The following is a 16,586-nucleotide window of genomic DNA, read 5'->3' as shown; positions in this document are numbered from 1 at the left end:
TTGGGAAAGAAAGACTTGGGGACCGATAAATGTCCATTGAAAATAAAGCACGACATAATCCACCTAAACTTAACAAGAATTAGAAGTTCATATTCATGTTATACCTGAAAGTGGTTCATGTCAATTTTAGAAGAGTCTTTCACCTAATTAATTGCTATCACTTTTCAATACAATAGGAAAGCTTACTCTGGTTGTGGGAGGGGTTGGAAGTGGCAAAACCTCATTATTGTCAGCTCTTCTAGGTGAGATGCATCTGCAAAAGGGAAGTGTCAAATGGGCCAGGTAAGCAGAAAATTTTGCCAAATTAAATCAAATATATTATTTACAAATTAGAAGACAGTTTTACTTAAAAAGCTAAAAGTCTTCATTTTTTATCTATTATGTATGATAAAATGTAATAACACTTAGCATTTTCATAATTTATTATTTTAATAGGATCAGCTCAAACATTTGCTTTGAGGTATATTCTCTTTACATGTTGATATGTTCCCCAAGTATCAGTAAGTGGAATATGGTATTTAATTAGATATACTTAGAGACATAAAACACAAGTAATATTTATTTGAAAATTGTATACTCCCAGCACAGAATAAACCTCTAAACACAAAAATGGTTAGCACAAAGTCAATGTATAATCCATTCTGGCTCCTATAAGTTACAATTTATATTTATTTGTTTTGCAAAAATTGGTTATCATGAATTTTTTTTGCTACACAAATCTTAAATCCCTTATAAAACGTTGTTACAATTTTTTTATTGTGAAAACCCCTTGGTGAATAAATTAGATTTTTTATTTCACTGGTCTAACAAAGTATATTTTTTTTACAAAAAAATCTTGTCAAGGTATGAGATTATATACGATCTTGCCTAAGTAACTGAAAGCAGAAAGAAATAAAAATATTGGCATGAAATTTTTCCTAAATGAAGCAAATGGCTTCTTTCCCTTCATTTCATGTTAACTGGATTCCACTGCATTAGGTATTTTGGAATCCTTGCTTAGGAAAAATCCTGGAGGCCACAAGTCACTTGGACTTATTATTTCAAATGAATCCCTGGTGATATACATGATTACCCTGAGCAGGGATTACCCCTGGTTCAAAACATTTGAATCCATGCGTATGAAAAATCTATTGTGTAGTAATTTGATGTTTTGTGGGGAGTTTCCTATCCCATAACTAGCAAATGATGCAATACATAGAAACTAGTTGTTATAATAAAATATTTGTGAAGAATTGTTAACCTGTTTTCACCACTATGAAACAATTCCAATTCATCAGACATCATTATATATAGCCATAGGAATTAAGGACAAAATAATTCAGTAAACCAATTAGAATTTATCTTTTCAAAAACAGTGGGGCGACTATTGCGTATGCTTCTCAAAAGCCATGGCTCCTGAATGCAACCCTTAGAACAAATGTTCTATTTGGATCAGTATTCCGATTGAGACGCTATGGCAAGGTAATCTCAGCAGTAGCCCTCCAGCCTGATATGGACATACTTCCAGCCAAAGATCTCACCGAAATTGGAGAGAAGGGGATTCACCTTTCTGGAGGGCAGAAGCAAAGAGTGGCCCTAGCACGCACACTTTATTCAAGGGCCTCCATCGTCATGCTTGTGAGTAGATAATGATTATAGCTATATAGCTTTTCTTTCATTACAGTAATGCTGAACATGACCATGTTCATTTAAATATTCAAAATAGAAATAGCTTTCCATAGTGCCTTGCAATGTTTCATTCATTATTATATCCCTAAAGTTAGGAATTGGGTGGGGTTGGTGCGGTGACTAATGCATTAGCTTTCCACCCCAAGGGTCTGGGCATGAATACCAGCAGTGGAAGAATTTTTCAGTGGTATCCTCATCCCTACTTGGCGCTTCAAGTACAGTTTACCATCCTGTTAAATTTTGAACTCCCCAGCATCTTTAGTCATGAGGGTGATGGTGCTGATTCCAGGTTTCTCTTGACCCTTCTCCATTCCCTGTTATTACTTCCCTTACCAAATTACCCACCTCTCCCTAATGATACAAATCACCTTACATGCTATGAGTTCCATTCGCTCATAACTATTATTATATCCACACAAAATACTACATATTATGTATTTCGTGTAGAGGAATGAGGAAACTTTCCATTGTAAATTTAAACCGTAATATGTTATTTAAATGGAAATAATATGATTGCATATTGAAAGGTTAACTGTGAGATGCATAGTTGTAAGTAGTTATATAATTCTGCACTTGATTATTTAAATAGGTTTATGGGACTGGATTATGGTCCAATAAATCATAAAGCATAAGAAGCAAATATTGTGAACAATTTTTCCAGGTTCAAATGAAAAAATCCGCTAAAATTGGTTATTTGAATAAGAAATTCAATTTAATTTTGAAGGGAGCTTCTTAAGTGGAGCACTAATTGCAGTTAGGTACTCTTTAAACTTTATTTATGCAATACAATTTTTTTCTCATTTAGCTGACTGGTAAATTTCAAATAAATATTTACAATTTAGCAATAAGCCAGGCTTTTTAAAAATTAATAATAATAATAGTATGCTAACTGAAATTGTTATTTGAATATTTAACTAGAATTTTGGAGTGAAACAAATTGCATCACTGAAATCTTAATTTTTTTGTACTAAGTTCAGTATATAAAAAAATGCATAAACACTTCTCTGTAAAATTTAAAGTCACTTTCCACAAAAAATTGTACAAATGAAGTGAAAGAATCAAGAATGTTATTTGTAATTTTAACTTGGTTTCACAGAAAAATTATTCTTACAATCATTGACTAATAATTATTATCAATTTTAATTTAAGGATGATCCTTTATCTGCCTTGGATTATCAGGTTGGGCAGCATGTATTTGATGAGGGTATAAGAAAACTCTTACTTCGTCAGAGAAGAACAGTCATATTAGTCACACATCAATTGCAACTCTTATCTCATGCATATCATGTAAGTAAAAATATCTGTATCAACATACATTGGCATTTAAAACCCTAAAGATGAGTATGTTCAGTATTAATTCTTTTTCCAAATCTTAGTATTTTACTGAATCTTCACTCCCATCTACATATAACACCAATTAGGTATATTTTTAGCCCTGTCATTTGTTTTAAGGGAAATTTGCGAACTCTCCAAAAAATAAATAATTGGTTCAAATGAAACTGTAGATTGAATTCTGAAAGACATAAAAGGCAAAAATTTTAATAAATGATAACCAGAACCTTAAGGAATCCAAATTCAAATTTCAAGCACATAAATACCCATGAATCAAAAGAAATACATAATGGCCATTTATTTAAAATCCAAAAATTTCATTTTGGCTGCACATCAGTTATATTGAAGCTACATATAAAACTTTTAAGATAAAATTGCCCATAATTTTTCTTGTTGCTGCTACTAGTATTAATTTAGGTGTTAATAATTTTAGAGGCAATCTTTTACAGATCATTGCAATGGAAAATGGCCACGTGCGAATACAAGGTACATTAGGAGAAATTGAAAGAGCTGACCCTGAGCTTTTTCAATCATGGAAATCTTCAGTTAAACGTGAAATGGAGTCAAACAGAGATTTCATCGATGGAAAAGCTAATCCTGATGGAGATCTAAGAAAAAATGATACCAAAGAAGCATTTGGAGCAAAGACAGCAAAGGAAAGGTGGCAGCTGCTGAGGCTGGTTTCCAAAATAAGTACTCAACTAAAGCAACATATTGTTCCAGATGGAACATGGCACATTGAAGATGAGGCACATGTGGTGAGTCATTTTGACTGCGTCTCCTACTCTATGATACATCCTCATATTAATGAATGTTTTAGATTTATGTTGTGCATTTTCCCAGCAAATCACCCCATAAATATGCAAAGTACAAAGAGCTACACAAAAATTGAGTTAAGAAACTAATTGGGCAAAGGAAACATGATGGAAAGAGCAGTGCGAGGACTTTGAGAGTTTAAAGACAGAGCAGGAAATGAGTGCATTATAATGAAAGGAATTGACAAAAACATCCACTGAAAATGGAACATACACTTACACTAGTAGAGATGCAACAGGTAAAATATTAATTGGAGAAGAAGAGGTCCAGACAATTTGGAGAGAATATATAAAGGAACTTTATGATGAATATAATAGGCTCATGAGTGTGGATAGAGAAAATGAATATGACAACAAGGATAGCTTACGACCAGAATATTTTCCTAATGGGTGATGCTTGAACCATCAATCATTTTCCTTTGCTTATGGCCAGACTCTTTCAAGGTTTTGAGGACAAATTCTTATTCACCTAGTTGATTATCTCACCTCTTGAACTAGTTCATTTTGGTAATTCATCTGAGGTCATCAAAATATATTTATTCTTCACATCATGTGGACTACATCAACATTGTAATTGACAATGAAAGCACATATAGATTGTTATTTTTTTGTGATTTATTAAGACACCATATCACTCAGTTCCATAGATTTTCAGACACAGGTTTTACATGAAGATGCCCAATACAGGTTGAAACTAAAAAACTGCAGGCAAGGAACTTTGTTAAAAACAGTGGGTTAAGAAATGGATAGCAAATCATGTGCCTCTTTATGACCAATTCAAAAATTGCAAAAAATCAATTTTCATAAGAGATTTATGAGCAATTTCCTCTTCTCCTGATTAATTTTTTTAGGACTACAATGAATAGAAAATTAACATCAAATGCAGCATTCATTATAAATTTCTAATGTGCAAGATTAGTATATGAAATATGGGGGAAAATGCATTATAGTGCATATTGACAAAACCACATTTTATGCAACTCTGAATCCTTCAAATGAACATTTGATGAACAATGGCTCTGATGGAACCATTTAAAATGTACTGATACATGACCCATACAAAATTCAGAAAAATGCATTTATGATGCACACATTATCTGAGACAAATATGCATTTATAAAACATGCTGACAGTAAAATGCAACAATTTCAAAGTGTAAAAATCCTTCACCGGGATCAGGGTTCCAATCAAAATGAGTAATTTTTACTCTTTAAAATTGCTGCATTTAAATTCATATTAGCAGAAGACTCCACTACAGTTACTGTTGCCGCATCTCCTGCAGTTCCTTGAATTTTACTCGCTGAGTTAGTGTGTTTAATACAAATTCAGAATACACATTAAGTAAGCTCTACTTTGGTTTAATGTACTCCCATATGGATGGTTACAATCATAAAGAAAATTGATGATTATAATCAGGAATTCTGAGCAATGAACAATGCTCCAATCAAATATTTCATATTACATTATTAGTGAAAACTAAGTGTGAATTTGTTTCAGGCACCACCCTTGGTGCATCCATTCAGGCACAGAGCAGGAACACAATCATCAATATCTCGCCGCTCAGCCCGAAGGCACCTGCTACTACTTTCTCATGACCTGCCTCTACCGACGGATGAGTGTCATCAAGATGATCATCCTCTCATCCATCGGAGAGCACCATCCTCATCACTGACCTATGTACAAGGAACAAGTTCAGTTTTCTCTGTGCACCCTGCTTCACAGAGTTGGGGTCATAGGGCCGTGCTTAGGGCAAGTTCCCTTCAGTCACCACCATGTCCAAATAGTCAACGTAATCCCGGAATTACAAGTGGCAACTCATTGGTCAGGAGACTTTCAACTCCAAGTGCAAGACCTGATCCGGTGACTTGCGGTTCAATAAGGTCTGTAATATTATGCTTACAGTTCTTACCCTGTACTATTAAAACCAATATGTGACATGCTAATGTACCCCGAAAGTCAAGTCTTTATTAGCAATTTTAGCAAGCGTTAGGTTTCAAGATTTTTCTGAAATTTTTCTCTTGCCTAATTTTTGCGTTGCGGTTGAGTTAGATTTGTATTTCAATCATGAAGCATTTAGTTAGTTTAAAAATTTCGAGTTTTGATAGTTTTTTTTTAGATTTTCAGAAGAATATTAGGTTATAGAATAGCTCTATGAAAACTAAATTGATCATCCAAAAATGGAATTTGATAATTTTGGATAGGTTTCACTCTTTACTAAGCCAAAAGACATTGACAGATTGACATACCTGCCAAAAGCCAAAAAGATTGACATACCTGTTACCTTTTATTCAGGAGTCAATGAACACACCAGACTACCACCTAAATTACTATTTTGATATTTATTGCTATTGCTCTATATTTTCTCCTGACATGAGGATTTTGACCCGCATGATTTATCAGGTACTTTAACTTCCTAGGAAACCAAAGGGGTTACAGGGAATGGACCTGACCTGGAAATATATATATATATATATATATATATATATATATGTATACGTGTGTATGGTATATATGTACACAGTGTAGTTTATAAATGTGAAGGTATAGCATCATAATTCCACATTGAGCAAAGAAATTTTTGAAATACTCATTAACTGTTAAACTATATAATATTCTGATAATTTTCTTTTGGAGCAATAGAACCTTTTATTCACTCGACAAATAAGCACATAGTATAATAACATGGGATGCAGTTATCCAGGGGTAGAGGATTGGACTATTGACTGGAGGGCCCGGGTTTGCTTCCCGGGCAAACCTCCCAGGGCACCCTCAGTTTCACCTGAGCTGTGAGATTTTTGGAGTACCAGATCTTACTAGGAAACCATAATCAACACAACACAAGAAACAGGCCCCCCTACTTGGATGTGTGAATTTCACATGCAGTCAGTCTTAGTATTGAGTAAACTCTACCATCACCTACCAAACCAACCTTTGGGTTGAGTACTGTGTTTATGGTTTTATTATACCTAAACTGGCATCAATTATTATAGCATATGAAGATAAATATCGCTAGCAAATTAACCAGACTTGATTATCACTAAAACAATATTTATATTTCCCTCACATTACACAATTGAAAATTTTTAAATAAAAATAAACTTTTAATTTAAGGGCAGGATTTCCAAAAATTTCATTTACCCACATTTGCAAACTAATGCAAACAATTTTGACTTTTCAACATGGGAGATGATACATTTACATGGGGGACAGTACATTGAATTCAATCATTTTGGATATTATACACTTTTTCCCAGAGATGGATACAGATTGCAAAGATAGCTCAAGAATAACAACATATACCAGAAAAAGTATTTGTTAGAGAGAGATATAAAGAATTCCAAGAAACTGCAGGAGATGCTGCAACAGTAAGTTTTACTGGAGTCATATGATGATATGCATTCCAATGCAACAATTTCAGAGTGTAAAATAATTTGCCTTGACCAGGATCTCAGTCAAGGCAAATGATTTTTACAATTTGAAATTGTCGCATAGATCTAAATAAGCATCACCAACTGAAATATTAATTTTGAAGCCAATTACAGCTTGCTGATCAATAATGTGATATTATTTCTTCAAAGGTTTTTAATGGCTAATGATAATGAAGTGGGGAGAGATGAGGAGGGGGATGATGGGTCTTTGGGGATTAAAAGGGAGATAATATCTCATGGGGCTACATTACTCACTGAAGAAAGTCTTTGATAGTTGGTTTTAGCAAAGTCAGCTGGATATTGGTGGCAATTTCACTGTGTCAAAGTTGCATGATATAAAGAGAGGTTTGACAAGAGTAGGCTAATGCCAACGCCGGGTTTCTCTTCACCCTTCCTTTCCCACCCATCCCTAATGGCACAAATGACCTAAGCTGCCGGTAGCCTCCCCTAAAACTACCATAAAGAGAGGTCACCATGGTAGGGATGTGGTGTAGTGGAAAATGTGTGTAGTTGGAGACAAAAACTATTTAAAGAAGGATCTAAGGAAGGGAAAGGAGAATAAAAAAGAGAGAGATGAAGCATTGTTTGATGGCAAGGATCTGCAACTTCATCGGGCAAAGAATGATTACCAAAGAACAGCATTACGGATCACAGGAAGTAAGGTCAAATGAGAAAAATGGGAGGTAGGGAAGGTTAAAAAGGTGAGGAAGAGGGTTAAAATTGAAATTTTTGTATTTGACGTATTCTAAATGTTCCTTGAATCTGATGAGAAGTTGTTACTTGTTGATATATTATCTAGTTTATGTTTTGTTATAAGGGAAGAGGCACTGAAATATACTGAATCCATGGATCTGTTGTGCAGTTATTCCAAAATCATTCTTTGCCTGACGAAAAGAAGGCCTTGCCATCAAAACAGCACAATCTTCTGCTTTTCCTCTCTCCTTTCACTTCCTTAAGTACGTTTTATCCCCTACTACTTACTCTTACCCTCCATCACACAACATTCTTACCCAGGTGATCACCTGCTTGTATCTCATGCCACTCAGACACAGTAAAATTGCCACCAAGATCCAGCTGGTCTTGTAGATGCCAATTATCAAAGGATTCTCCTCCCAGTGATCAAGCCCCAAGTGAAATTATTTCTATGTTTAATATTCAACTATTATTTCTATATTTAATCTTTATCCCAAGAATCATCCAGCTGTCATCCATCTTGGTAAAAATATATTAACTCTGGAACTCAGTAAATTAAGTTTCTTCTCACAATAAGGGCTGGTAGATTACTTGATAAAATGTAGCTTTCCTCATGAATTCAATGCTAGAAAAATTTTCCTGATATCTTTCAGAGCCCACAGGGCAATTTGTATCATAACACAATAATTTGATCATAACATCAAGGGTCATACATTTGAGTTTCTACATAAATCTTTTCTATATGCTTAAATAATGATGAAGTTAATTAAAATTTTTGAAGATTTTACTTTCCTAGAATTGTAATCTGCCTCTGGGTAAAACACCTGATATCCTCTCCATTCAGCTCCAATGGCTTATTTTCACTGCATATTAAACATGGGTAACATAGTTTTCAACTTGTATTTACTCACACAGAGTAAGCAACAAATTTTCTTTGTTGCATGTGCATGGCATTTACTGTATATTACCAAAAATAATCCATAAATATGCATGCAGTGAAAATGTTGAAGATGAAACCAAGGAACAAATGGATAAAAATGTTGTCACTGAGTAAGTTATCAACAAAATTTAATCTGAATGCAGATTGCATTGTACTTACTCGCCAGAAAGAAGCCATTTAAACTGTATTGCTAGCATTCATTTCACTTTTATTTTTAAAAAACCTCAGATACCTATTAACTTTTTCATTTCATTAATTAAGCCATTTATGAACTCTTTCAATGACACATATTGTTTTTATCGCTATCCCTGAAAATATATGAGGTCAGGGATGTATGAACTTGCAAATATTAATCACCATATAAACACATAAACTATAGACAACTAAAAAAACTGTTCGTCATCATAGGTAATGTATCTGCCAAAGTTAGGTTTTGTACTCGTATAATACCTACAATTAATTATCTATCATGTTTGCCCTATATTATTTCCTTCTTTAGTTTTTCATGCATTCTAACTATCTTCTAAAAAGCTCTCCTCCTTCATCTCACCACTTGCATAACATTCTATCCATTTAAATAACATTTAGCATCCCATTACCTCTCAATATCTCCCAGTCACTTTTGTTGCTTTTTCTTTCATAAATGTCAAGAAATAACTTCCTCTCTTCTCTGTCAGATTGAAAACTAGGTTGCTATTCTTCCCCTCTGCTTAAATTAATTCCTCAATCTTCTCCACTGCTTATCTGAAAAGTCTAATCTATGTTAGTTCATTTTCCAATGGTACATTATTTATCTAGCTAAAAGTTATCATTTTCATTACAATGATCAAATGAATGCTATGTTATTATTTTGTCCATTGAATGCATATATTCTTGGGATCTCAAAATTAAAATGAAAGCACTCAAAAATCACTTCGTATTGAACCATATATTTAATTAAGACATATCACATACAAAGAGGCAGCATTCCACAATGAGATAAGATACAGCTTCTGGAAAACCATACCCAGCTGAACAAATCCTACAGTTCACCACTTGATAAGTGAAAAAATTACAATTAAGTGTTTCCTTAAACTCAGAGTGTCATTATTACATAAAAATATTACCAGATTTTTCAATGGCAAAATCTGAGTTAGAATACTGTATTTGTCAGCCTTAAGGATACAATTTAGCTTATTCTTGTGAATTATGCCAGAAGTGTTGGCTATGGCTGGTATAAAAATACTTAATTTCATAGTCATGTTGTTTAACAGTGGCAAATGAAGAGAAAGATGCTCACCATTCTGTGTTATGCATGTACAGCTCAGTGACTAAACTAATATGCATCAACACATTTTGTATGTACATTGATAATGACCTCACTGGAAGGCTAGATAAGTAGTAGTTTGATATTGCATTTTTTCAGTTTGTTAGTCATTGCATTACCTTTTAATTTACAGCTGTACTTTTGGCAATGAATGGCAAAATAAGAACATTTGTAGAATGCTAATGATGTTGAATATTATTTATTTTTATTATATTTTCTGGTTTATTTTATTTTATGCCTTTGCATGCTTAATGCTTTTGTGTCATTAATGGCATAGATATGTGTTGCTATTTTGCAAATAGGTCCAGAACTTACACCATTGGCTCTCAACCACGAGGCAGCTTTTTGAGGCGGCTATTTTCAATATCTTCTCAAAGGTAAAATAGTTTACAACACTCCTTTAAGTATTACTCTGACTACTAACAATGTAGAACATAAGAATTTACTTTCCCATCGGTCTCATAAATTTTCAGATAGAATTTATCAGTAATTACCAATATATATTCTTGTTGCTAATAATCTGTACCTTTCTTCTAAATTTCTAAGGTCTATGACAGGACCTTTTGATTCAAATAATATCAAGGAAAAAAACATGCTAAAGAGGCTCATGTCCACAGCATCTTCCAAGTAAGTAGATGAAGTCATATCAAGATTCACTTTCAAGTAACTTTGTTCAATTTGAGTAAATAAAAATTGAATGGTGAAATTCATAGATAAATGAAAAAGCCTTAAGTACATATAGTGTAAATTGTTACCATATCAAAGGGGAAACTAAAGTAAACCCAACAGCTTCTTGACAAAATGAAATTTAATGCAAGTATTAGAAAGATAATTACTTTGATATATGATGTATACTCCTCAAATGTGGTTAAAAATTAATTGGCGTATGAAGTTTTTAAGCCTCATACTAACATTTACATCTTTGAGATAGACAGAGTACAGTGGGAATCTGTTATAATATGGTTTCCTGGTTGTGGTTATGGAAAATGTTATGCTACACTACTACGTGTATGGTGAGATTATTATAATAATTTGCTAAATTTGAAAGGTTTGGTCCAGGTGTGGAGGAATGAAGTGGTATGGAAGGTTAAAAAGTTCACATTAAAATCTTCATGAAAACTAGTCATCCCCATTAAAGTTTTTCATGGATATTTTTATCAAATGAATCTGAAATAAATTACCAAACCTATTAATTAGAGACCTGTAATGAATTGATGTATAATTGAACAATTTTTTTGCCAGAGAGGCTACCTATGCCTGACACAACCTAAAAACCAGGTGCTAATGGTACACCACGGCAAAAGAAAATAGGACCACAATAGACATGACTAATATGTATGCTCAGCTCAACAGCAAAAAAAAACCTAAGATCAAAGCTAGAGTTCATCCTTCTCATTTTGACCTTGGCTTCCACTTTTGCTTAATATAATCTTGGATACATAGTTTGCAAGTATGTCCAGCAAAGAGAGAGTAATTTAGCATACAAAAAGTTGATAACCATACAGTTCTTTCAAAGATTGCACTTGGCATTTACAACTTGACCTAATAGAGTATTAATTAGAATTAAAAATGGTAGAAATTAAAATACGTAAAAATGCCTTATTCCAGAACATGTTCTTGATTCATTCAAGACTTAAACAACACACTTTAAAGCAATGTACTTGTGGGTAGCACACCAAAATGTGTAAGCAGAATCTAGCCTTATAAGTAAGAAAGAGAGAGAATGGCACAACCACTGGACACCTATGAGTGCTATGGGTGTACTATGTTTACCTGCATCCATGACTATTATTAATCCCAATATTACAAAGCCCAATATTGGGCATAGACTTTGACAGCTGCAAGATTGCTTACTACCAGTCATGCATCAGGTAAAATATCATACCTTACTATATGGTGATTTATGGGAAAAAGCTCCCATTCTAGGTATTTGCTCAGGTATGAAACAAGCACACAAGAAATTCACATGGGAAAGCACAAGTGGCTGTTTACAAGAACCTACTTCTATGCTCGTGATAACAGCTGGCCATAATCACTCTCCTTTCATAGGAATGCTCCGGAGAGCCCCTACTTAAAATAGCCATTGCTAGGTCATAAGCACATTAGATGAATGGAAACTTGACTTCCTTGAACTGGTTTGAAAGGGTTGTATGCCAAATGCCAGGGACCAACAGCAATGAGTTCAAACACGAAAGGAAGAAACGCGTACACACTCACAAGAAATACTAAATGGTTTAAAGAGCAATATAGAACAAACAGGATTATGACCTTATGTCAGAAGGGACACAAAAAAATAGTACAACATATATGCATATTTTGGTCACAAAGTGACCCTCTTCAGTGCAATGCTAATGTGAAGTCCTGCAGGAGTAAGGTTGATGACTGCCTATCATTGGAACCTGGCATTTGGCTCTCACAACCTTCATAAAAACCTTGGAGGAAGTTTGTGTAAATTTGGTAAGTTTGCCCCTGGCAAGGAATTTAATTTCTCTGAAAACAATCTTGTATACTTGTAACCTAACAGTAGCTTCCATTACAAGGGTTTTTCAGGACAATCCTATGAAAAATCAGTAATAGGTAGACTGATTTTGTCCCATGATTGCCACTAATGTGTAAGTAATTCCCCATGAAAAAATCAATTAGAGTTTATGTGCTTTCCCATGTGAATTTATTGTATTTGTTTCCTACAAGAGCTCATCTCTAGTATGGGATCCTTTTGCTATAAATCACCACTCAGGGGGATATAATATTACATGGTTTACAATTGAAAGCAAATAATCTTAAGGCTATCAGTGCCCATTATCCGGCTTCGCACTTGTTAAAAGACCTTAGCAGCTCTTATTTATTCATTAATACTCCTAATAACTGATGAATAAAATATGATGCCTCTGGATAAGAAGGAGAAAGAAATGACCATCGGGCTATACTCTTCTAAGGCACAAAATTGTGAAGGTGGTGGACTTTAAAGAAAATATTTTTTTTAAAAAACAGCTAATGGTGGGAAAGATTATCTTTTACAAGCACTCTCTCCCATACAAGTTTAAAATCCAAAGTGACCCTTGTAAGTCACACACGTGCACTCAGGGTTTGTGGGGATTTCATTCCCTTGGCAGGGACCCATCAATTGCAAATCAAAATAATATTAAATTGAAATGAAGAAAACACACAGTGTAGATCCACACACAAACTTTCACTTGGGTTCGCTATCCATAATGGCCTATGTGAGTCACATGCAAACATGCACTTATGTTTTCGAAGGATCTCCTCAACGACCTAATCATCCAAACTAAAACTTATAATCTCTTCGTGAACAGAAACCACACACATAGATATTAGGATTTATGATCAGAAGCTGATCTCTCCCATCCTCAGTACTACACTAAACATAACAGTACATATTTCACAAATGTTCAACTCCTTCAATTAAAAAAAAAATGTTTCTACTTTGAAAGGTGGTCAGTACTGCATTATCCATGAGGAAGAGTTAATCCCAAGTCCTTGTGACTCACAAGTGTCACTGCAGATCACAAACTAGAGTGGGAGAGTGCATTAGTGCAAACTAATCTTACCTTTTCCTTTATTGTAAATATTTTGTTAAAATTCCTCCTCCTTCAAAACTTTGCATCAAAAAAAATACAGCGGCAAATTATTATTTCTTTATCCATTCTTTTTTTTAAGAGTCATTGAGACGTTTTTTGATAATTTACAGGTGGATATTTTATGATAAACATACTAGTAAGCCAGGCCTCTGCTAATCAATTGTTTGTGATTATGTGACTAAAAATATGAATTAAGGGCACTCCATGGTAATTGAATATTGTGGTTTATTTTGCTTTAGTTTTAGTTCCCATAAATATCATTATCAGAGTGAAAATGGAATACAGGCATCCTTGGAGAGGAAAGGGGAAAATGAAAACATATCAGCGCATTGAAAATATTCAGAAAATACAAGGAAATTAAGTGAAAAAATATATTTCAAATGGCATTTTCAAAATTTCAAATGCATTTATTATAGTCATATGAAGAATCAAAGTGTAATGCACTAATTACATTTACATGTTTTTGATGAACTACTATAAATAATACTATCAACTCGTAAATTCATATTTCAACTACCAATATATTCTAATATTTATGCATTGGGAAAGAAAGATATTTTTGTGAGATCACATACCCTCAGACTACAAAGTACAATCAATGCATGTCCAAATTGCAGTTTAAATATGAAAACAACATCAATAAACATTTGTATGCACCGTCAAAGGATTAATCTTATAAAGTGTACAGCAGTACAGCCTTAACAGGTTTGTGGAAAAACTTGTAATAATACTAAAATAAATATTTCCAGTTTTTTTCATTTCAAATCCAGAGAAGTCAATTAAAAATGTTTCAATTTTTGGCAAGGATCCATAATAAGTAAAATAATTGTTTATACTAAGTAGAATACCTCATTATAACATATCCCCACTATACAAAACATCAATTGTTAACATTTAAGTGCCTTGGAACTATGAGGCTTTGTAGATAAACAACTCCATTTGAATATAAAAAGGAGAACATACATAATTTCAAAAACTTGGCACTAATTAGCTTCTTATACATTTCATAAGTTTTAACTTTGAGATAACCATTTACGTAAAGCTGATTACATTTTAGCATGTTTATGATTTAGATTTTCAATCCATAGTTTCTACTTTAAAATCAAGTAATCATAAGAATTTAATGATAGAATTCATTTATTAAATTCAACATAGATCTGGAAGTTCTCAACCGGGAGAGAGTGATCACAACCCAATAAGAAGATTAACATCTTCAACATCAGGCTTTAGTGATGACCTTGGCAGAGAAGAAGAAGAGGAGAACAGTAAGTGTATTGAGGGTATCCTTACTTTTTCATCTCATTATATTATTATGATTTCATTGTTGTAAGATGCCTCTTATAAAAAATGATATTTCCAAAAATTTTCTAAAGCATTCTACCACATTTTAAACCAGCAGATGACATTTATCCACTATTGATAACTCCCTTTTTCACCCACTCAAAGACATTGCTATAAGTAAGAACATTTATAACTTATAACTTAGGGTCGATCAAGCAAAAATACAAGGTTAGTTAGAAAAGCTCTCTAAATTTAATAGAAATAGGCAACTTATCTTACAGAAACATTTTCATTTTTCAATGTAGTCTCCTTGTATACTAATGCACTTGGTCCAGCAATGCTCCAATGTCTTGAATATCCTATCTCGAAAATTGGATTTCTTCAGGCCTGCAAAATACCCGTCTACCTTGGCTCTTTGTTTAGTTCTTTGTTTAAAGCGAATCTCCATCCACGGAGGAAAACATTGAGCTTGGGGAAGAGATGGAAATCTGATGGAGCTAAATTAGGCAAACAAGGGATGAGTGGCCACAATTTGCATCTTAATTCACGTATTATTGCCATGGCAATGACACTTGTGTGTGGGCGTGCATGGAACAACCATGGAGTCAACCATGTTGACATTTCAATTAGGAAAGGCATCAGAGGTTTCTCAATTGCTTATCCTAAATTGTTAATATATCTTCAGAGCATTTTGGACCAAGATTGTCAAAGCAGTAGGGGCATAAAAACTAAGAATCCATTAGACAAAGAAGCCTCTGCATGGGGAAGAGTGTTGATTACAGGGACAATGGGTAAGAATATTAAAAAAATATTAGAGAAAACTTTCATATGGATTGCACAGTGTGGAAACTTTTTCACTGAAACAAGATGAGAGGCATTGGAGGTTTCTGAGATGTGGGTATCGAGGATGGGAAAGTTAAAATGGATAGAGAGGAAAACAAATGATGAAGTTCTGTCAATTATGAGGGAGGAGAGAAGGTTGCTGGGAGAAATCCGAAGGAGGTAATAAAAGTGAATGTATGTTGCTTTTCTTGGTGAGGGAATGTTGAAAACTGTGACAGAAGGGGCAATGTTAGGAAAGTGAGGTGGGTCAGGAAAAGAATAGGCAAATTGGATGTTTAGAAGGCAGCTAAAAAGTAAACAGAATTGAAGAAGTTTATTGCAGTATATGCTGTCAGGCGAGGCTTAGAAATGAGGGCGCGTTCACTCTTTGTCCATCCAAAACCTACCTTAAATGGTAGACAACCAAATATTAATAAAATAAACCTTTCATAAGATAATTTTACACTCATGGGATAGCAAGTACTCAAAAGTAGTGTCGTACATGCATGTAATATTTATCTAGAATTTTATTGAAACCAAAAATATATCTCAAGGAGAGGATGTCAAAAATGCCATAATAGGGCCAGTTAAGCAATACAACAAAGTACAATGACCTTCAGTTCCAATTGCGGTATAAGTTGACCTATTTCAGCTAAAAATCCAGCAATTGGAAGCAATATAAGGGAAATACAAATTTCATGG

General features: G+C 33.8%; 1 protein-coding gene across 5 annotated transcripts in view; it reads left to right on the top strand.

The window, feature by feature from the left end:
• Sur (Sulfonylurea receptor) overlaps positions 1–16,586 on the top strand; it is a 100,007-nt gene that overhangs the window by 70,274 nt on the left and 13,147 nt on the right. Inside the window, exons 12-20 of one of the 5 annotated variants that reach the window (XM_071590763.1) lie at positions 177–282; positions 1,356–1,617; positions 2,818–2,955; positions 3,450–3,758; positions 5,313–5,695; positions 8,933–8,986; positions 10,485–10,559; positions 10,729–10,809; positions 14,937–15,046. In XM_071590763.1, the coding sequence (XP_071446864.1) occupies positions 177–282; positions 1,356–1,617; positions 2,818–2,955; positions 3,450–3,758; positions 5,313–5,695; positions 8,933–8,986; positions 10,485–10,559; positions 10,729–10,809; positions 14,937–15,046 (1,518 nt within the window). The remainder of the gene's footprint in view (positions 1–176; positions 283–1,355; positions 1,618–2,817; positions 2,956–3,449; positions 3,759–5,312; positions 5,696–8,932; positions 8,987–10,484; positions 10,560–10,728; positions 10,810–14,936; positions 15,047–16,586) is intronic. The other 4 variants (XM_071590765.1, XM_071590766.1, XM_071590767.1 and 1 more) reach the window with 4 other exon arrangements.

This window comes from Hetaerina americana, unplaced genomic scaffold, assembly GCF_022747635.1.
Source record: "Hetaerina americana unplaced genomic scaffold, ioHetAmer1.1.p SCAF_4, whole genome shotgun sequence".
In the NCBI taxonomy this organism is placed as follows: Eukaryota; Metazoa; Arthropoda; class Insecta; order Odonata; family Calopterygidae; genus Hetaerina; species Hetaerina americana.
This window is presented reverse-complemented; position numbering and strand designations above follow the sequence as displayed.